Source organism: Salminus brasiliensis, chromosome 8, assembly GCF_030463535.1.
Source record: "Salminus brasiliensis chromosome 8, fSalBra1.hap2, whole genome shotgun sequence".
Lineage (NCBI taxonomy): Eukaryota > Metazoa > Chordata > Actinopteri > Characiformes > Bryconidae > Salminus > Salminus brasiliensis.
In genome coordinates this window covers 7,216,962-7,238,822 of record NC_132885.1, presented here as the reverse complement: position 1 = coordinate 7,238,822, position 21,861 = coordinate 7,216,962, and the positions used below count along the sequence as shown (strand labels likewise).

At 42.0% G+C, this 21,861-nt stretch overlaps 1 protein-coding gene across 1 annotated transcript; it reads left to right on the top strand.

The window, feature by feature from the left end:
* The first annotated feature begins 630 nt into the window (after nt 1-630).
* ankar (ankyrin and armadillo repeat containing) lies at nt 631-21,766 on the top strand. The gene is made up of 22 exons (XM_072686233.1): nt 631-1,246; nt 3,034-3,474; nt 4,180-4,343; nt 4,930-5,045; nt 5,164-5,344; nt 6,965-7,187; nt 9,063-9,264; nt 9,654-9,862; nt 10,025-10,129; nt 11,358-11,605; nt 12,380-12,548; nt 13,644-13,885; nt 14,306-14,459; nt 15,235-15,396; nt 16,953-17,059; nt 17,179-17,301; nt 17,440-17,598; nt 17,688-17,805; nt 18,462-18,568; nt 19,929-20,125; nt 21,356-21,402; nt 21,570-21,766. Exons 1-22 carry the CDS (start codon nt 631-633, stop codon nt 21,764-21,766), a joined length of 4,287 nt encoding a protein of 1,428 aa, XP_072542334.1.
* The last annotated feature ends 95 nt before the right edge of the window (nt 21,767-21,861 follow it).

Here is a 21,861-nt window from a genome sequence, read left to right as displayed (position 1 = left end):
GTCTTTTTGACATAATTTGTTGCCAATGCTCCAAAATGACTTGGTGTATGGTGAGAACAATAGTAAATATCATTTATTTTACAATGAACATGGTGTATAAACCTTCATAGACACGAAACGAATCGCTGGTGGTTTTGGATAGTAAATAAAAGACATATATCATGACCCCTGGTTCCCATCATCACTATTATAAAGAAAGCAGTACGTTTCTATGATTAACCATTTCAGATTAAAGCAGTCTGACTGACTAATTCTGCAGAAAATGGATGGATTTCCATTCCAGCTTCAGTCAATACCTTGCTACCTGTGCACGAAGTGCCCTATGTAGTCTGCTCGATATGCATTCAGCCTTGCCCTTAAAATAAGTGTGGCGAAACAGCGCCCTCTAGTGGCGACCAATGAGCAAAACGCGTCGTCGGTTGCCAGTAGCAACCGCTTTCAAATCACTCCTCGTTATTTTGCTTATTTCTGCACCTTCTGCAGATAGTATGATATTTGTGGGGTAGTGTAAAATAATATGAGCACCATCAGCTGTTGAAGACAGATTCATGTGTTTATAGACTGCATTACTTTTGAGAAAAGACCCAGCGTTTCCATAACAAACACATGGAGTCCAGTTTGACCTCAGACATGGACAGTCTGCCCTTCGGTCCTCTTCCATCAGCCAGACCTCCAGCTCCATGTGGTCAGGAGAGGAGCACCAAAAACCTGGCGGCTCTGACTGCTCAGAGGAACGCCGGTGCCTTCTTTGAGAAATACGACTGGAGGGAAATGCAGGAGCTTCTCAGTCTGACCACACACAGCTGGTTACTGGGTGCTGAAGACTTTGCTGTACCTGTGGATGTGCCGCCTGGCATCATCAAGCAAATGAAGAACTTCTCACAGTCCAATGCCATCATCCTTGCGCCTTGTGACTCAAGCGTGCCACTTGATTACAAGGTTGTTCACCAGATTGTGAGGGAGCTGACAGTGGGCATCTACTGCTTCAATCAGGTGCCAGTGATCAGCCTCGAACCCAGCTTTGACCAGAGCACCTCTATCCAGCTGTCACCAGCATACTACGACACCAAAGTAGGGCAGATTTTGGTGAACCTAGATTATACTGTGAAGGCCCTCTGGCATGGGGCGTATATCCCCAAGGAGAAGCGCATTCGCTTGACTGATTTGTGGAGGTCCAGCATGTGTGTGGACTCGAATGGAGTTCCTCAGACGAAGAAAGATGTTCTAGCAGAATTTCTTACAGCAGGTGAGGAAAGTAGTTGAAGCCACAGGTTTATCACAGCAAATAGCATTGAGTTAAAAAGTTGTGTTTTTTTTTGTGTTTTAACCCATTAAAAACAAGGTAAATCATGTATGATGGCCTACACTTCAAAGCTTCAGGTTTATTCCAAAGGATTATTATAAAGTGATTACATGAAAAACAATGAGTGAAGAAGTATTACGTTAAAAACACTTAATTATTTTATAATTTCTCTAAACTTTCAGAATTTTCATAGGCCCTGAAATAGAGTCCTGTGGCACGCCATAAAATCTGGTAAACTAACCCACCATACAATAGCTTTCCCTTTAGGATTAACCAATTGACCAATTAAGCTAGGGTTAAGGGGGAGGATACTCTCTAATGTTTTAATTATCCAGGTTTATTACATACAAACAATTTTTATAAAGTGATTACAGTAAAAACAATGAGTGAAGTAGCATTGCATTGTCTTAGGCACTACTTTTGACCCCTTAAACCCTTTAAACCATGTATGTAGGCCCACACTTAATTTCTATTATAATTTTCCTAGGCCTGGAACTTTCATAGGCCCTAAAATGGAGCCTTGTGGCACTCCACAATATCTTATTAGCTAAACGCCTATACAATGGTTTTCCTGACCAATTAAGCTAGGGTTTAAGAGTGAGGATACTCTCTAACTTCAGGTTTATTCCAAAGGATTATTATAAAGTTATTACATTAAAAACAATGAGTGAAGTAGTATTGCGTTTTTTTAGGCCCTTTTTTAACCCTTTAAACCATGTATGTAGGCCCACACTTAATTTCTATTATAATTTCCCTAAACTTTCAGAACTTTTATAGGCCCTGAAATACAGCCCTGTGGCACTCCACAAAATATTGTTAGCTAAATGGCTATACAGTGGTTTTCCTTTTAGGATTAATGACTGATTAATTAATCTAGGGTTTGAAGGGGAGGATACTCTCTAATGTTTTAATTATCCAGGTTTATTACATACAAACGATTATTATGAATTATGATTACATTAAAAACAACGAGTGAAATAGCATTGCATTGTCTTAGGCACTACTTTTGACCCCTTAAGCCCTTTAACCGATGTATGTAGGCCCACACTTAATTTCTATTATAATTTACCTAGGCCCAGAACTTTCATAGGCCCTGAAATGGAGCCTTGTGGCACTCCACAATATCTTATTAGCTAAACGGGTATACAGTGGTTTTCCTTTTAGGATTAATGACTGACCAATTAAGCTAGGGTTTAAGGATTATTATAAAGTTATTATATTAGAAATAGGTAGTAGTGTGTTGTCTTAAGCACTTCTTTTGACCCCCTTAACCATGTATGAAGGCCCACACTTCATTACTGTTATAACTTACCTTACTGTAATAGACCCTAAAATAGAGCCCTGTGGCATGCCATAGGGCCTTAAGCTGAGTTGTGGAAGTGTGTTCTCTGGGATCAAGCTCCTTCCAGTACATTTGGGATGAGTTGGAGTGGAGTGGTCCACAACTGATCATTCAACATTAGTACCCGACCGCACTGATGCTCTTGTGGCTGAATGCAATGAAATCCAACAGTTCCAGCCTCTCATTTCAGAAGCAGGTGTCTACAGACTTTTGGACATATCATGTTTATTACAATATGTTATAAAGCCGCTATGAAACTCATATGTAATTTTTGTAATATGCGGTTTGGGGAGTGAGGAACCCTTCATACTGGCTCAATCTATTTTCTAACTATTTTTAACATTTTCATTCTTATGTGTTCATTCTTTCTCAAATTTCATCTCTGTAGGTTTACAGGACGTCTCAGACGACCCGAGTTACCAGGGCATATATGACAGAGATACAGAGGACACCGACCCAACCTACGACCCCAACAGTGTGGAGGAGCAGAAGCTGTTCTCTCAGTTTGCAGAAAGTGTCCTACTAAAGATCACCTCCTACCTCACCTCTGTCCAACAGCACGAGAACCTGTTCGCCTTTGAGGGGGCTATCTCCCTTTCCAGCGTGGTCCGGCTGACCGAGGACTCAGTGGAGCTGAGCACGTACCAGAGGCTGCAGCAGAGACTTTCCAGACACACAAGGTTGGTGAAGAAACACCTGGGCCGCAAAGCGGAGCTGAGCCGGGACTTGGCCTATCTGAAGCTCATTGGCTACTTCGTGCCCCTCCTCGTGGGCCTGAGGAAGAAGATGAGGATTCCTGACCTTTCTCAGATGCTCCCGCCCATCTCAGGTCTGCTGCTCTGCCTGACGCAGATTACCTACATTTCAGGCCACAGATACCCTTTGTGTCCAAATGTTTGTGGACACCTCTTCTAATGAATGCATTTATTTCAGCTAATTTAAGTTGCACCTGTTGTTTTTACACCGTGTGGACAAAAGTATTGGGACACCACTCTTACTTGTTTCAAGGGTATTAAAAAAGAGTGTATCCTGCTTTTGTTGGAGTAACAGTCTCTGCTGTCCAGGGATGAAGGCTTTCTACTAGATTTTGGAAGAGCATTGCTGTGAGAATTTGATTGCATTCACCATCCCATCTCTCCTAACTCATCCCAAAAGTACTGGATGGAGCACTATCATTCCAGAGAGCACAGTTACACTGCTCCACAGCTCAGTGCTAGGAGACTTTAGGCAGCATGATGCCAATAGGTTAATGTTTATCTGATCCAGAGAGTCCTATTCCATTGGCAGTGCTTCTTTAAAATAACTAGACAAGCCATGTCAGCAATGGGTACAACTCAACAAAACGTAGCTGAATGCATTCATTAGAAGGGGTGTCCACAAACATTTGGACATAAAGAGTATAATATCATTAATTAGTTTATGTAAACATAAGGTCCCAGTCAAGTCTAGGACAGAGCCGCTGATGGGCCGCTGATGGGCCGCTGTGTGTATTAATGTGGTGCTGTAACAGCAGCCTGGTGCTGTTTTCTCACAGGAGACAAGCTGAAGACAGAGCGGGAGTTGCCTCCTCTTCTGCTGGGACCACAATTCTCCTGTAGACACTTTTCATATCCACCAGACCAGTACTTTCACCTTCACGGAGGGATTGAGTTTGATGCTGGGACTCCTGGGCTGGTTGACATCTCTGAGGAGATGAAGGTAAAGATGAGGAATAGTTTGCTATATATATAAATAATAGGATATATATATATATATAATAGGAATAGTTTTATATATATATAATGTTATGCATTATGTATACATATACACTGTATGTAATATTTGTGGACACCCCTTCTAGTAAACACAGCATACCCAGCTTGTCTAGTCCCTGTAGAGAAGTACTGCAGACAGAATAGGACTCTCTGAAGCAGATAAACATCATGAACCCATTGGCACCATGCTGCCTAATGCCAGGCGTGGGCTGTAGAGGGGTATAAAGCCCCCCAGCATTGAGCTGTGGAGCAGTGGAGGAACTGTGTTCTCTGGAATGATGGATGGTGCTCCCTCCAATACCTCTGGGATGAGTTGGGGAGTTGGGGATGATCACAGCAATGCTCCTCCAAAATCTTGTAGAAACAGTAGAGACAGTTACTTCAACAAAAGCAGGATCAACTGCTTTTAATGTCCTTGATTTCAGAAGAAGCAGTGAATGAGCAGGTGTCCCAATACTTTTAATTTATGATGTGTGCCAAAAATGGTAATAAACATGGAGCTTGACAGTACTTCATCTGTTTTTACTCAGGTGGCTTTTTCAACCCTACAAAATCAAGCAGCTGGATACGTTAAAGACTTACTTCGGCAAGACAACGCATACAAAAAGCACTTCCCCGTTCCCCTGAGTGAGATTGATGGGAAAAGGTCAGATTAGGACAGCTGGATATATCTAGAACCTTGTATTTGTATATATATATATATATATATATATATATATATATATATATATATATGATACTGTCATTTTACCTTTGTTTTGTAGGTACTGTGTGATCTGCATTGAGCTGGCATCCTTCTATCCCCAACACAACACGGTTCAGTGGTGGGAAGGCATGAGCATGGTCATGAAAACCCTGCGGGGGCAGAAACTGCCTCTGACAGACATTCAGCTTCATGAACTGTTTAAGAAGACGTTCGGCTATGCAAAAGCCATAAAGTGCAAGGTAACGACTGGTACTTTACTACTGTACATTAATGAGAAACTGCAGCGGTGTCCAAAACTGTGCCCTATTCACTATCCCCTACATGTGAAAATCCAGATGTGGAGCATTATTATAGGTAGTGACGATATTGGACACTGAATGCTGGATTTCCTTTTTAAACCAAACATTGCAATGCATTATGGGAATTCCATGTTCGTTTAGTATATATACCCTCTACAGGTACAGTGCACTGGAAATTCATCACTACGTTTTCGGACAACACTACAGAATGGCAGAACCCCAAAGTAGGGCATTATATAGTGAACAGGGCACAGTTTTGGACCCAGCTTCTAATATCTGCTTTAATTTTTATTTTTTAATTAATTAATCATTATTTTTTATGTTGTGTGCTGAGGCCAACTGGCCAGAAGTTTGGAAGTAATTCTAGCTTTAATCAAAATCTGCCACTGTCAAAATAAGGCCAACTTAAGAAGGTAAAGTAACTGATTCCAGTGGGTTTTTTAGTCAAGACGTCTAGTCTTTGCATCTCAGTTTGATTAACAGTTTTTATGGTCACTTTATTAAAGGCGTTTGATCATAATAATTCAGGGAAAATCAGTAAAATAACAGTTTTTCTCTGCAGAAGGAAAATGTCTTTCAATGTATAGTTTTTTTTTCATTACGTTTGAATTGGAATAATTATTTTTTTTCAATTCTACCGTTTTTGTTTGGCTTTGTTTGTTTTTTTTGTTTTTTTTTTTTAATATAAATAAGTATAAATATAAAACTAATCAAATGTTTTACCCTAATTACCCTAAAATTGCTAAATAAATAAATAAATAAATTGTTAGTATGGACAATAAGCTTCATATTATTATCTGCTTGTTTAATTACAATTTATTTAATTTATTTATTTAATTTATTTAATATTTATTTATAGGACTCATTAGGACTTTAATTTGACTTTTTATTTTTTGCTTGGCAGTCATTTGACCATTTATACAGTGTGCACATAAATATAAAACTAGTAAAATGAATTACTCTAATTACCCTAAAATTACAAAGAAAAAATGAATGCTAATATAGACAATAAACTTCATGTTGTTATCTGCATGTTTAATTACAGATCATTATTGTAATTCTACATACATCTGATTGTAATTTAAGAAAGCAGAAATTTAATTTGTAATTATTGGCATAATACTTCAAATGAAAACAGTTGGGTTGTTGATATGCAGAGAATTTCTGTCATTTTACAGGCTATTTTATTAAATTTAAGAAGATTTTGCATAATATTAGGATTTTTCTTTAGAGTGAAGGCTTATGATCTTCATCAGTCTGCTGAATTAGAAGTTGGATAGTTGAAACTTGTCAGTGTCAAAGAGATGTAGCAGGGCTTTTCCCACATAATACACTAAAGCATACTGCACTGCAGACCTGTGGGATGTTCTGGGGGACATTCTTTGGATATTTGATCAGTAAATGATCTGTAATTGATTGATTTATTCTTTAATAAATAAAAATGCTTCCATGCTTTTGGCCTGTGGTGTAAATCCTGGCCCTTGTTATCGATAAACCATTTGATTAAACTCATTAGATCAGATTTCAGGGTGTTTGAGCTGAAGTGTAAATGGTCCACAGAGTGTCCCATATGGCCTCCGGGCAGCAGCAGAGCGCGGCCTGTCAGCTGCGTTTCACACTCTGAGCCGTAAGAACTCCTCGTCCCACCTGGGGATGCTGGACGAGCGTGGCTACTCCCTGCTACACCATGCTGCTGTCTGCAACCGTCCAAATATCATCTGCCAGCTTGCAGCTGGTGGCATCAACCTCAACCAGGCACGCAGCTCCAGATTCAATCGCACCGGTGCGTATAGTCAGACACACACTTCAACTCCAGCGCCTTACACACCATTTACAAAGTTATTGCTAATGATGTGCTCTTTTGAAAGTGTGTGTGTGTCCTGGGGGTGTAATGGCTTATCATGGCCTGTTTGCTAACAGCTTTCCCATCTTTTTTAATGACAAGACCCCCCTGTATCCACTTGCACTCAATATACTGTTCTTTTATAGACAGTAAAACAATGACCCTTATTTGTCAACACAGTAATACAGTTCAGGGATATTGGGACATGTTGCATTTATTGATTCCGAACACTGTACAGGAGGATGCTGTATAGTAGTTATGCAAATTGAACAGCAGCATGGTGCGTAATGCATTCCCCACAAGTCCCGTCCTGATGCATCCTCCATAACCAGGAGGGACAAGACCACATTCGGACGTTTGGACTGTCCTTGGCGAGATGTGAGCTTTTAAATGGAGCAGTGCTTGGGCTGCAACTGATGACTGATGACCCCTGTACTGTGAGCGTTTGTAGATGGGAAGAACCATGCGTTCGTAAAAACCACTGTTGTAAAAGTGATGTACCTGTGAAGAACATTTTAAAGGCTTAAAGACGTGGGTGTAACGGTTCTTTACCAGTTTAAAGTTAGCTCCTTTACAAAAATGCTTAATGAAATGAATTTCTTCTTCAGAGCGTAGGCCTCGGGGCAGGACGTAAAACTGGAAAAATGAAAGAACAGTTGTGGGAAATAAGCCCATAGATCTGCAGTGTGGTGAAACTCTGTTGTTTGGTTCTTTTCAGCAAAGTCTGGAGCTGGTGAGCCACTAAGAGAAGCAGCTGGTAGGAGGTTTTTAATATTTCATTAATTTACTAGTTAAATGACAATATTGATAAATCAATACAGGTATAAAATGCTTCAGTATGAAGGTGGTGATTCAAGTTGATCAATTTTGATTGATGTAATGAATTATAATCAATTCTATTGATGTTCACTGAAGAACTCACTCATTTCGAGGTTTTATGCATAAAAATTAAATAAAATATGAAGAAAAATGCTCTCTGAGTGGCTCAGTCTACAGTCTAATGCGCTGCTACTATGGCTCGAGGGTTGTGAGTTTAAATCCCGAGCCATGTGACTTTGCCATCAGCAGCTGGAGTCAGAGAGAGCACAATTGGCTGTGTTTTCTCCGGGTGGGTAGATGGCACTCTCTCCCCTAATTACTCCTAAAGGGATGTTGGCTGGCATCTGTGAGCTGGTGCGGCAGAGCTGAGGACCTGGTGCTTTCCTTCAGGCTTGTCGGCTGCCAGGGGGGTGGGTTAATCTGCATTACCAAATTGGGAGAAAATGGGAAGCACCAGAATGGAGCAGAACCAGCCTACCTTACAAGATAAAGATGAACCCAAGTAAAAAAGCAAGCACACTGATTTCTGAGTGGCTCCACACCTAATTTATTAAGATTTGAGGCTCTAGGCTCCTCCTCTGCAATTCACACTTTTAGCTGGCCTGAAACTACACCTGAATCAGCACCTCAATCAACTAATAAGCACCAAGCTTCTATGTTAACCTTAAAACAAGAGTGTTAGCAAAATGTAGTTAAAAGTATATTTAAAAAAACAGCCTACCTTATAAGCTAAAGATGAACCCAAGTAAAAAAGCAAGCACACGGAAGCACAGGGAAGAATTCGACATATTAAAACAAAAATGATTTGCTTGTGGTTTAACTTTGAGATTTATGCTCAGCTGTGTGTCTTAACAATCATATATCACAACACCAAAACAGTCTGAATCAAATCATTCAGATCTATCATCCAGATTTTTTAAAACCTACATTCAGGATTGTCCATTTGCGCTTATGTTCGTGTTATGTTTTCATATTAGTATGCGCCCGTTCCCCCAGGCTCCACAGCACTTCACCTGGCGGCGCAGTGTGGCTCTCTGGAGGCTCTCAACTGCTTACTTGCTCTAAAGGCAGACTACAGACTCGTGGACCAGAGAGGATGGATGGCTGTTCATTTCGCAGCCTTTTACGGCCAGGTCGCGTGTGTACAGGCCCTGTGCAGGAAAGATCCAACATTGCTGGACAAACGCACATCTGCAGAGTAAGCAGTGCTAGTTGTAGTAGCAGTATTTTGCTGGAACCTCTCCACTACCACCAAACCAACCAGTTAGCCTTTTACAGTGCAGTAAAGAGGCAGAGAGCAGATAACCTCATGGATCTGGCTTGTAACTCACTCAGTTAGATGGCTAAAGATTCTCCACAAGGGCAAAGGTCTTTATAAGGTATTGGTCTAATTTGTGTGGGATAATCAAATAATCAAATTAACTTATTAATTTTAAAATGAATATGTTATTAATTTAATAAATTTAAATAAAATTTCATGATGCACAGAACCACCCGACCCCCCCACCATCACCACATCCTATGATCTTGTTTGTGCAGTAAGCTCTCTCTCTGCTCCTGACTTACTGTCCAGCTGATATGTTGAAGGTATCACACCACCCCCCTGCTACTGTCGGCGACGTCAGGCTCTGTAGAAGCGCTGGACTACCTGCTGTCCAGTGGGGCAAATTGGAGAGAGATGGACAGTAAAGGCAATAATGCCGTCCAGCTGGCAGCCCTTTATTTCCACATCAGCATCCTGAGACGTTTCATACAGCTGAATCTGGAGGGCCTTCCTGTGTGGAAGATACTTGTTGGTATGTCTACATTTGGGGGCCAATAGCTTAGTCACAGCCCCTTAACTGTGTAACAGTACAGCAGTCTTTCCTGATCTGCTCTTTTGTGTTTGATTAAGTTCACCAGTAAGGTCACTTTCCACTGACCTTTTCCTTAAATCAGACGCTTGTTTGTCCTCACAGAGATGCTACAGAGTGACGAGCACAAGAGGCTGGAGATGGCTGTCAGATGCCTAGAGGCTCTCTGTGTGAATGGTGACAGCTTCTGGATGAACATAATGGAAGCAGGTCTACATCAAATCAAGTCTGATGGTTGTAATGGTTTGGGGCTATGACTGTAGTCTATGAGCGTGTACAGTAAGCTGTAGACTCCACAAAGGGGTGTGGTTGAAAGACAGCAGATCCCCCATGGTTCCCCAGGTTAAGCTTACTTCTTTAGTTTTTCACTGGAACTCAGAAGCTCATAAAACCAACAAGTAACAGAAGCTTATTTAGCATATGTTTGGTGTAAACTGCTGCCTGAATCATCACACATCTGTCTAACCTCCCGTCTAACCTCCTGTCAGCTTGTTAGGACCTCAGATATACCTGCATATCGTCACTGTACCACATAAACCTCTGGCCCACATTACAGGATAATCGGGCAGGTTCTGAGGCCGATTTGCTCTTCCCAACAACCGCAAAAATCAGATTTCAGGGTGATTGTAATGATCATCTTATGGGGGTTGGGGGGTTGGGAGGGGGGTCTGTAATCCAATCTTCAGTCCTCCAGTCTTCTCCCGGAGCAGTCGCAGACGCCCTGATCGTGAATTGTAAATATTTGACGTTTAATAAAGGTGCACGCTTTTGTCACCATACTGTGTTCAGCAAAATGTGTCTTCTGCATTTTACCCAATTGGGGGCAGTGAGCACACACACACCCTGTGTGTTGGGCAGCCAACTCCAGCACCCGGGGAGCATAGAGGGTGAAGGGCCTTGCTCAAGGGCCCAACAGTAGCAGCTTGCAGAACCCAGGTATCAAACCCACAACCCTGTCATCAATAGCCCGGAGCTCTAACCACTGAGCCACCACTGCCCTACACTCAGTATTCTCAGTATTCTGAAGTTTGTGTGGGTGCCGATTCTCTTGTGGGCAATGCGACTTTGACCTCATGCCTGAAAGACTGTCAACCAATGAGAGCCGAGCTGAAAGGAAATCGCCAGTGTGTGCTAAAGTAGTTAAAAGCATGGGGGCTAGATCTTGGCTTCTGTAAATGAACATACCCACTGCACTAGCCCACTAGAAAATTTCAAGCGTGTCTGGACTGATGGAGTACAGTTAGGGTTAGGACCAGTTAGGGTATTTTTTTATGACTGTACATTTACTGTATTAAGTGATAATGAAAACAAAAATCCCTCTTTCCAATCTAACATCCTTTCAATATCATCTTTATCTTGTCTTCACTAGCCAAAACAGAGAACTATGAGACGTAAACAATGATGAGTAAATAACCTCAGCCTGTATTTTATGAACTAGGTGGTGTTGCTGCGCTGGTGGAGATCCTGCGCAGAGGAAGGCCGATGCTCCAGTGCATGGCCGCAGCAGTAGTGTGTCACATGACGGAGAACGCCGCGGTGTGTGAGGAGCTGGTGCAGTGCACAACTGTGCCAGTGCTCATTAAACTCCTCGGCGGCAAACAGCCTGAGCTCCAATCACGCTGTGCTGTTATACTGGCAGACTTGGCTGGCCACAGTGGACAGTACCAGACCCATATTGCTGATTTGGTGAGTCTACATAGAGGACTACATGCCCAAGGTATTGCGTGGTGCTCTCACCAGCCAGACATGGAGGTCAGTGGTGTTACTATGCCTTACCACTATGTACTGTAAATGAACGGACCAGAAGTCCTATGAATTTAACAACCCTTACTGTATGTATACTGTATGTCCAGGGAAGGCTTTCCACTAGCATTGCTGTGAGGATTTGATTGAATTCGGCGACAAGAGTTATCCCAGAAATATTGGATGGAGCATCTCCACCACTAACAGTTCCACTGCTCCACAGCTCAATGCTGGGGTGCTTCATAGCCCTCTAGCCCATGCCTGGCATTAGGCATGGTGCCAATAAATTGATGTTAATCTGCTCCAGAGAGTCCTATTGTATTGGCAATACTTCTCCACAGGGACTAGACAAGCTGTGTGTGTGCCTTTGCACATGAGTGTCAGCAGTGGGTGTACTTTTAGGTAGAAACAATGCATTCATTAGATTGGGTGTCCACAAACATTTGGACATGTAGTGTACATGCTCACTACACACCTACTGTCCACTTCTACATCTAGCTTATCCTCAAAGGCCCCATTTTGAGGCTTCACCTACGCTATATCCCATTTCTGGACATGGTCACTTTGTTGGTCCCAAGCTGGGACTGCCCCAGTTACCACTGACTGGTTCTGGCTGATGATCTTAGGAAAAAGACAGAGCCAGGAATGTGTGTATACTTTCATCACAGTGATGTGATTGACAGGTCCCTTGTCCTTCTCCTCCCCCTGTGTGTGTAGGGTGGGGTAGCACCGGTAGTGTACCTCCTGAACTCTGATCTCCAGGACGTGCTGCTGAATGCTGTGAGGTGTGTCCAGGCTCTCTGTGTTGGTTGCCCCACCAACCAGACCACAGTGGCCGTCACTGGAGGAATCCCACAGCTGGTTGAGTTCCTCACTATGAACTCTGGTAAGGCATTTGTGGAAGATATTGGTGGCTGTTTTGGACCAATCCCAGTGGATTTGGTCATCAAAAGTCTAGAACCAATGTTTTTAGTAAAATAAAGCTTTTCCAATGAACATTATTATGATAAACTGTAAGCTGTGAAATGTTGGATGGCACAGTGGGGCAGCAGGTAGTGACTGTACCGCACTGTGGGCTTCATCCTTATCTTTTGTTGGGTGGCTCAATGTGTTCTCCCCTTGTTTCCTTCCTCTCAAAAACACTAGCTATGCTAAATTTCCCCTACACTCTTACAAATAAAGGTGCTCCAAAGGGTTTCTTGAGCGATGTCGTAGAAGACCCCCTTTTTGATTACATAAAGAACCATGTTTGTAAAAATATATATGAATATGAAGAATCCTTTAAAGATTAAAGAACCTTCACTTGATCTAGGTTCCTTACACTTACACATCTCTGTTACAGGGTGTGTGTGTGGTACCCTGTGATGGACTAGAACCCTGTCCAGTGATATCTTAAATATTGAACTTTGAGAGTTAGGTCAATAAATAAATTTACTATCAAAAGTGGTGATCAGATCTTGAACTTGACCATTTGACAAGACTTATAGTGATATAATAATATAATAAATATAGTATATTATAAATAAATATTATATTATAATTAAAACTTCATATATATATATATATATATATATATATATATATATATATATATATATATATACTGAATATGGGGTTTCATTAGTTGTCAGTTATAACCATCAGAATTAAAAGAAATAAACAAATATATAAAAATATATCAGTCTCTGTGTAATGAATGAATATAATATACAAGTTTCTTGAATGGAATTACTGAAATAAATCTACTTTGTAATGATATTCTAATTATATATATAATTAAATATAAATAAATATATAATTATATATATATTTAGGGTGCAACAAGGATTTATAATATATTTCATTATAATTATAAAATATAAAAGACCTTTTTGTGTCTAGATTAGACATCTGATCAATTTAAATTCTGCAAAACATATTAACATAACTAGTCATTCCAAACTTTTGAATGATAGTCTATATATGTACATGTGTGTTTCAGAGGTCCTGCAGGAAGAGGCATGTCTGGCTCTGGCTGAACTGGCTTGTGGCAACACAGAGAACCAGGATCTGATCTGTGGGGCAGGTGCCGTCGACCCCCTGGTGCAAGTCCTGCAGACCAGAAGGATGTCTGCCCAGGTCAAAGCAGCCAGAGCTATTGAGGCCATCACACACCAAAACCCTGCCACACAGGAACTGTTTCGGAAAACAACTGCAGCCAGACACCTTCTACAGCTCTTAAAGGTAAAACCACAGCAGCTCGGCAGCCTGATTGCTCTCAGGCTTTATGGCAGAGTGTCCTGCCATCATTTGTAATAGATTTATTTATTTATTTATTGCTGGATTATCAGAATTCCACACTCTAGTAGCCAAAACATCCCCTACCTCTTCAGAGCCCCAGTGCGCGCATGGTCATGACTAGCAAAATGGCCCTTAGCAAGTTACACCTTTACCAGCTGCCTTTGGTAGCCACCAAACAACAAGCTTCTGGCAGAATTCTGGTATATAGGCCCCAATGTTACCATTTGTTTCAGAAGCAAACCCTGAAGCATTCGAGCATTAACCCTTAGATCTGCACCAATCAATCAACAAAAGTATGTCCAAACTTATGACTTGCGCTGTATACTAGTGCAGAACATCATCATTTCTCTGCTCGGTCCCCAGGTTTTCCAGCAGGAGGCGAGGGAGCAGGGAGCCACGTCTCTCTGGGCTTTGGCGGGACACACTCTAAAGCAGCAGAAGCACATGGCCAGGGTCATCAGCTACCACTTCATCCTGGACATGCTCCTGTCCACCTCGGACAAAATGCAATATGTGGGTAAGGTCCAGAGCTAGTTACAGTATGTACTGTTCCAGAAAACAAAACAAAACAAAAAAAAAAACATCCACCCAGGCAGCTCTTCTCATTGTCAGCATCTGGGGTGCTCATGAATGTAAAGTCAAACTTTCCCAGTGAAGCTGTCGTCCAGCGGAGGAAAGGGGGAGCAATCTCCAGAGATGAACAAAATGAAGCACCGAGCACAGTAAAACCAGCACTCAGTGACATGGTGTTGACAGCCACTGGATAAACTGCGCTGAAGGTTGATTGACGGTCCTTTGGGCGGCCGCCTGCTCGAGCTTTCTCTCGGCTACTGTGAGAAGGGTCAGGTCCAGCAGGTAGGCGGCCAGCGCTTCCTGTCTCGAGACGCTACCTTTCTGCTAGACTCATAATAAACGCGGGCAGGCATGCGCTCAGGAATGCTTGGCCCCCGCTGGGATCCCCCGTAACACTGCTCTTACGAAAAGATGCACTCTCGCCTCTTGTTTTTGCCATTAGTGTCCTCTCTGTATATGACATGATTGCAGGAAATGATTCTACAACTAGGTTTTTACGCCAGGAGTGCTTCCTTTTTGTCCTTCTGTCTGGCGCCTGAGTGTGATAGGCCTGTTAAAAAGCTTCAGTCTAGCAGCTGCTCCTTCAGCTCCCTCTAGACCCTTTTCAGCCCGAGTTGTCCTCACATTAGATTTGTGAAATACAGTGCTTGGAACAGCCAGTCTTAACCTTCTAAATCCCACCTGAAGACGACGGTCTGGTCTGGTTATATTATTTGCAGGTTGCCAAGCCGTGACAGCCCTCAGCCGGGACAGCTGTACCCACCAGAAAGGCCTGTGCAGGGAAAACGGGGTGCCACCACTGGTGCGGCTGCTGCGTAGCCCCCGCACTACAGAGAGAACTCTGCTTAGTGCCATCTGCGCCCTCCGTACCCTGTGCATAGGTAACACTGATAGGATTGTTAGTGATTGTAGAAGATATGTACGTAGCTTCACAGATCTAGAGTGGCGCAACTGTCTAACTGCCTGCTTGTCAAGAAGCAGGAGAGCATAAGTTCAAATCCTGTCAACGCCACAACCCGCCAAGGTCAGGAGTCGTTTTTATGTATCAGACCAAATTCAGACAGCCTGTAAACAACAGCATACATATACTAACTGCATAAGCTGCACAGTACCAGGTAGCTGACTGGATGTCTGTCCTTTATGCATCTTGCTTTATTTTATTCATTTATTTCCATCAGTTGTTTCATATTTTCTCCTTATTTAATTATTTTATTTATTTTTACAGGCCAAGTAGTAACCGATGTGTTTTTAGAGTTTTCCTAATTCTAACTCTAACTTTCTTATACCTCTTCATCTCAGTTTAATCAACAATCCATACTGAGCTGAGCCTCAAAAACATAGTAAATGAGCTGCAGCTCTAACTGATTAAATACTATGGAAGAGCTTCAGTCTGTGGCACCGACCCCTTAGCCCGTTTACTGTTTATTCCCTATCAAATAGTGGAGGCAGCCTTTCTGTTCTCAGATTTCTGACCACGCAGGGCTGTGGTGTTGATGGGATTTGAACCTATGCTCTGCCGAGTCTCCAATTTCACAGCTCTAGATTGGCTGCTCATCAAGTGTGAGGAGATCATAAGTTCAAATCCCAGCAAGGGCTCAGCTCTCCACTGTCAAAAGGCCAAAAGCGTTAAACAGCAATAAGCAGGCCGAGGGGGCGGAGCCAGTGACGAAACATCTTCCATAGTATTTAATCAGTTTCAGCTGCAGCTCATTTGCTAATGTATTGTCATCCGAACTGAGATGCAGAAGTAAAATATGGTAAAAGTTGAGAGACCTTCTGATTCATTAAGTTAACTCAAAAACACTCTCATATCAAGTTGGCCTGATGTTACATTTTTTACAGTGTGGTGCAATTTGGCCAAATCACCCTTAAACTGAAATATGTTAAGATTTAGGTGGATTTGACATGACATGATATATTTGTGAATTGCAACCATCCTTAGCTCTAATGTAGAGTGACTACCACACCCTGCTCTGTCAACATGTTAACCTTTTCTCAAGACATCTCAAAATCAACAGCTACACACACCTCCTTTAGCAGCACAGGCCCAGGAGCTCTCAGTGGTGTTTAAATCCTACTTCACTCCTCAACCCACTCCGTCACTTGATAATTGGTGTGGCATTTGTGTGTGTGCAGACACCCCCCCCCCCTTTATTTATAGTGGTTGGAATCCAACATTTTATCAGCTTTCTTTTTTACGAACTGGTCATTCATTCTGGGCCTTACAATTATCTATAATTATAATGTTCATAATTAACAATGTTAAAAATATGTGAAGTTTATATTGCATCTTACATTAACTTCATGATTCTTCACTTCATAAAACACAAAAATCATTCTAACGTATAATTTTCTACAAAAATTTTAAGCTATTGTTCCTTTTTCTCCAAAATGGTCAGACAGTGTTACGTGGAATTGGCTTTGTTAATGTTTGCAGGAGTGGCTCACACGAATAATGCGAAGAGTCAAGCAGTACTTTATGAGGAAAACGCCGTTCCCACACTGTTAGAGCTTCTGCAAAGCCGTGGATCTCTCCAAGTTAAAGTAAGTACTAGACCTACATACTGGACCTGCTGCCATTAATCAAACAAGGACAGTTCAAGTTCGAGCAATAGGTTCAGAGTCAGTCATGACCACGATCAAACTTTCATTATTGGTAACAGGTCCAGGTTGCTCAGACTCTGGCTTGCATTTTGATGGGGAACCAGAAGCTCCAGGAAGTCTTCTGGGAGCATGAAGACTTCTCCTACGACATCATTGTGGAGCTTCTGCAAGCCCAAGACCTGGTAACATACCCCGATTAGCGCCCTGCACTATTTTCTACTGTTGTGCTGGTGGATATAAGCTATAAGCTGATTGTATCCAATTTATTGTAGTATCTAGTAGTGATGCTCATCATTGTTTTGCATGTGATTTTGTGTTAGAACATCCGGCTGGAGGCAGGATATGCACTGGCCTTGTTTGCATACAATAACCCAGCTCAACAGACAGCAATTTGGAAAAGGGGAGGAGTTCCAGTGCAAGCCTATGAGCACTTCCTGAACTCGGACGATGAGACTGAGAAGGCCAAGGCAGCATTTCAGGTAGCAGAAACACACACACACACACACACACACACCATTGGTAGTTCACTGGTGTTATGATATTCAGCATTACTGTTGTTCATGATTAGGTAGTCGTGCTTGCCAGAGTAATCACTGGCTCTGACAAAGTGACACTCACTGCCAGAGGGATAACTGCTCTGGTGGCATTACTGCAATCGGAAAAGCCCAACACTGTGGTCATTACAGGTATGCTAGAAACACATTTTGCAAACCGTCTTAATATACACTATATGGCCAAATGTTTGTGGACACCCCTATTAGTGAATGCATTCAGCTACTTTAAGTTGCACCCATTGCTGACACAGATGTGTGAATAAAACACACACACACACAGCTTGTCTAGTCCCTCAGAAGACGTATAGAATAAGACTCTCTGGAGCAGATAAACAGCATGAGCATCAGCACCATGCTGCCTAATGCCAGGCGTGGGCTAGAGGGGTGTAAAGCCCCCCAGCATTGAGCTGTGGAGCAGTGCAAGAACTGTGTTCTCTAGAATGATGGATGGTGGTGCTCCATCCAATACTTTTAGGATGAGTTGGGGAGTTGGGGATGATGAGGTGGGGTGGTGATCATCCAACATCCTGACCTCACTAACATTCTTGTCATTTAATGCAGTCAAATTCTCACAGCAATGCTCCTCCAAAATCTAGTAGAAGGCCTTCTTGTCTTCCCTGGACAGTAGAGACAGTTACTCCAACATAAGCAGGATAAACTTTTTTTGAATATCCTTGGTTTCGGAAGAAACAATCAATGAGCAGGTGTCCAAATACATTTGTCATATAGTGAACAACTGTATTCATGTATATTAAATGTCATTTGTCATTGCATTTTTCCATCTGTAGCTCAGTTAATGGCAAGCTTGGCTCGCACCAGAACCGTTTCAGATGCCTTCGTGACCATGGGAGCAGTAGAGCATCTTGTGGCCCACCTGCACTCTAAGGATGAAGAGGTACACTGTGTTAAAAATGAACTGCTCAGCTTACTCATCACAAACAACTGAGTGATTCACATGTTAAGAAGATAATATGGTCATTTAGGGCCCTCTTTCCCAAAAGCATGTGATGCTCACTCTACCAGCATAGACTCCATAGATTCTTACTAAACCATTACTAATCATACTACGATCCATGCATACACTATATGGACAAAAGTATTGGGACACCTGCTCATTCTTTGTTTCTTCTGAAATCAAGATTGCTTTTTTTGGAGTAACTGTCTCTACTGTCCAAGGAGGGTTTTCTTCTAGATTTTGGAGGAGCATTGCTGTGAGGATTTGATTGCATTCACCAACAAGAGCATTACTGAGGTCAGGATATTGGATGATCATCACCATACCTCATCATCCCCAACTCATCCCAAAAGTATGGGATGCAGCACCAACCATCATTCCAGAGAACACAGTTCTTCCACTGCTCCACAGCTCAATGCTGGGGGGCTTTACACCCCTCTAGCCCATGCCTGGCATTAGGCATCTCGACACTGTCACCATTCCCTTCCTCACTTTGGGCTCGGACACGGTTCTCTGTAAAGCTGCTTTGTAACAACGCCCGTCATTCAGCTCTATATATAAATAAACTTGAACCTGAGCTTGAACTCACTCCACCTCTTACGAATCATCAGGGTGTGCTAAGATGCTTTCTGGAAACCCAGTCCTACGTTTTAGAGAAACGTACAGAGTTAGAATGATGCACTATGGGCATGAACCCAGCCTTAACAAGCTACCTCTCCGTAAGTTATTACAAACAGATTGGCTACATATAAAAACTTGGAGGGCATGTGTAGGTTTGCTCTGTTCTGCGCTGTGTAAGTCATGAATACAGTAAAACAGTTATGTATTCTGAATTTCTCAAAATTGAACCTTTTTATATCTAAACACAGATTTTCCAGGTCTTATTTTAGTATCTTAACAAAGTAATTATGCTGAGAATTGCAAGCACGGCTGGAATTCCTAATATTGAGTAGGCCCCACAACAGATCTGACCATTTGAGGCATGGACTCCACAGCACCTCTGAAGGTCCTTTCTTGGACCTTCCTTGTCCTTTCATTTCTTACTTGAACTTTCTTGGAGCACTTTTCGTAGGTACTGACCACTGCATATCGGGAACACCCCACAAGACCTGCCTGAAGTTTTGGAGATGTTCTGCCCCATCTGACCCGTCGTCTAGCCGTCACAGTTTGGCTCTTGTCAAAGTGTCCTAGTTTCTTATGCTGGACCATTTTCTCCTGCTTTTAACACCTTCATCACCTTCATGAACTGACTGTTCACTGGCTGTCTAATATATCCACCCCTTGACACCCCTTTTCTCAGGTACGAACAGCCAGTGCCAGCGCTCTTGGTTACCTGAGCTTCAACAGACACGCACATCGCCTCCTGCTGGCGGAGTGCAGGAACTGTCCTCTTAAGTACAAACTGTTGATGAACCATCTGGCTAAGGATGCTAAGATTAGCCGCAGATTCACATCAGAGTTCAAAAGGCAAAGGAAAGTGGGCCTACCATCACTCAGGTATCCCTCCCATCATTCACACATTCATAAAGTCTCTTTAACTGAACTGATGAGATAACAGTCATTCAGTGTGGTTTGGTGTCTATGTACTATTAATGAACCCATATGTGTCTACGGGGGTGTATGTAGAGATGGAGATGTAATGTGTAGGTGGAGGTAATATGACTAAACTAACCCAACTAAAAAAATGTCTTTAAACAATGTAATTAATAGAAATTTTATTTTCCTGTAAGGCTGATTTCTAATTGTTCTGAGATCTTACAAGCTTCTTTGGGATCTGGCCATGGTGATCTTCTTTACCAGTCACTTCAACCATCAAGAGCAGACCAGACTAAACGTCTGAGGTTTAAATAAGACAGACTCCTCCAGAATAATCCTCTCCAACCATGTTCTGATCATCTGCAGCTGATGTTCTGAGTCTAATTTTAGACATTTAAGTAGTATTAAATGTGGAGGGTTTAAGTTTTTTCCCTCATAAATCTGCAATTCTACTAAATACATTTTACTAACGTTTACTAAAGTTTACTAAAGTAATTTCTTCAGTTTTATGAGTCTAGTTATATGACCTCCATCTCTTAATATGGTTTGAATGAAGATCACACATTCAGATGTTGGAAGATTTTCATGGGGTGTCCCAAGTGATGATGACTCTTTTGCTTCTTTTGCTCAGTGCCAATTATGAACCTCTTCACCATGCATATATATATATATATATATATATATATATATATATATATATATATATATATATATATATTGTTTTTGTATATCGATTTTTACAACTTGTCACAGAGCAGTTCTGCAGTAATCCAGTAAACACAAGAGAGCAACAAATTATATACATAAAGACCCCGGGTGAGCAGCCACAGGTGATACTGGCAAGGAAAAACTCCCTCAGGGCTAGTGGAAGAAATCTTAAGAGGAACCAAGACTCACAGGGAGAACCCATTTCTTCTCTGGTCTAAACTATTAAAAAAAGGCACTGTAGCACCAAGACTGTTCATCTGCTCAGGTGTGCTGATATCATAATATAATATAACGAATATAATCATAGTAGTGATGGTTAAAACCATTATTCTGTATAATAGAACATAGCATTTTACACCAAACCACTCTGAACGATCTTCTACACATCCTACCAATTTAATCACGCAGAGATAGAAGCCCTTAAGGGTTGTTTTAAGGAATTATGGAAATAAATAATGCATTTTCTCTTCTAAATTTCTACAGCTTGGAGCTAAATGGAGGGCCACCAGTCCGTCAGCACTGTAGGAAAGGTACATTAGTGGCGTTACACCACATCCCACAGCATAGAGAGAACTTTCTAAATGATTCCACAAATGCTGAAATACTGCCACTCCACTGATGTGCAGAGACTGGTTGAATCCCAGTGATTTTGGACAACTCTGATGCATGGCCTGTGTCCTCTCCTATCTACCTCCAGGTGTGTCTAAGAGAAGGAGCTTGTTACACGGATCACCAGCGTGCAGAAACAGCTTTGACAGATCCAGGTCGGGCCTGCAGCTGCCCCGCTACAACCAGAGGAGCAGGACTGCTGGGCCCAGAGTCCGATTTACTGAGGAGTCTTCCCCCAATTTTCAGCCCATCCACAAAACACAAGATCTGGGTAATGCCACCTGAGTGCCCAAAGAGCAGCAATTCCTGATTGGAGTGATTGTCTGGCTTGCAAGAATCACACTGTATGTGCAAAGAGTGAAATGAGTGAAAAATGACTG

What these genes read in the sequence shown, in the direction of transcription:
- ankar (XM_072686233.1), top strand. Translation starts at nt 631, where the DNA reads ATGGACAGTCTGCCCTTCGGTCCTCTTCCATCAGCCAGACCTCCAGCT. An exon ending in CTCCAGATTCAATCGCACCG is followed by an intron (nt 7,188 to 9,062) that starts GTGCGTATAGTC and finishes CCGTTCCCCCAG; the next exon opens with GCTCCACAGCACTTCACCTG. An exon ending in GTGGGCCTACCATCACTCAG is followed by an intron (nt 20,126 to 21,355) that starts GTATCCCTCCCA and finishes AAATTTCTACAG; the next exon opens with CTTGGAGCTAAATGGAGGGC.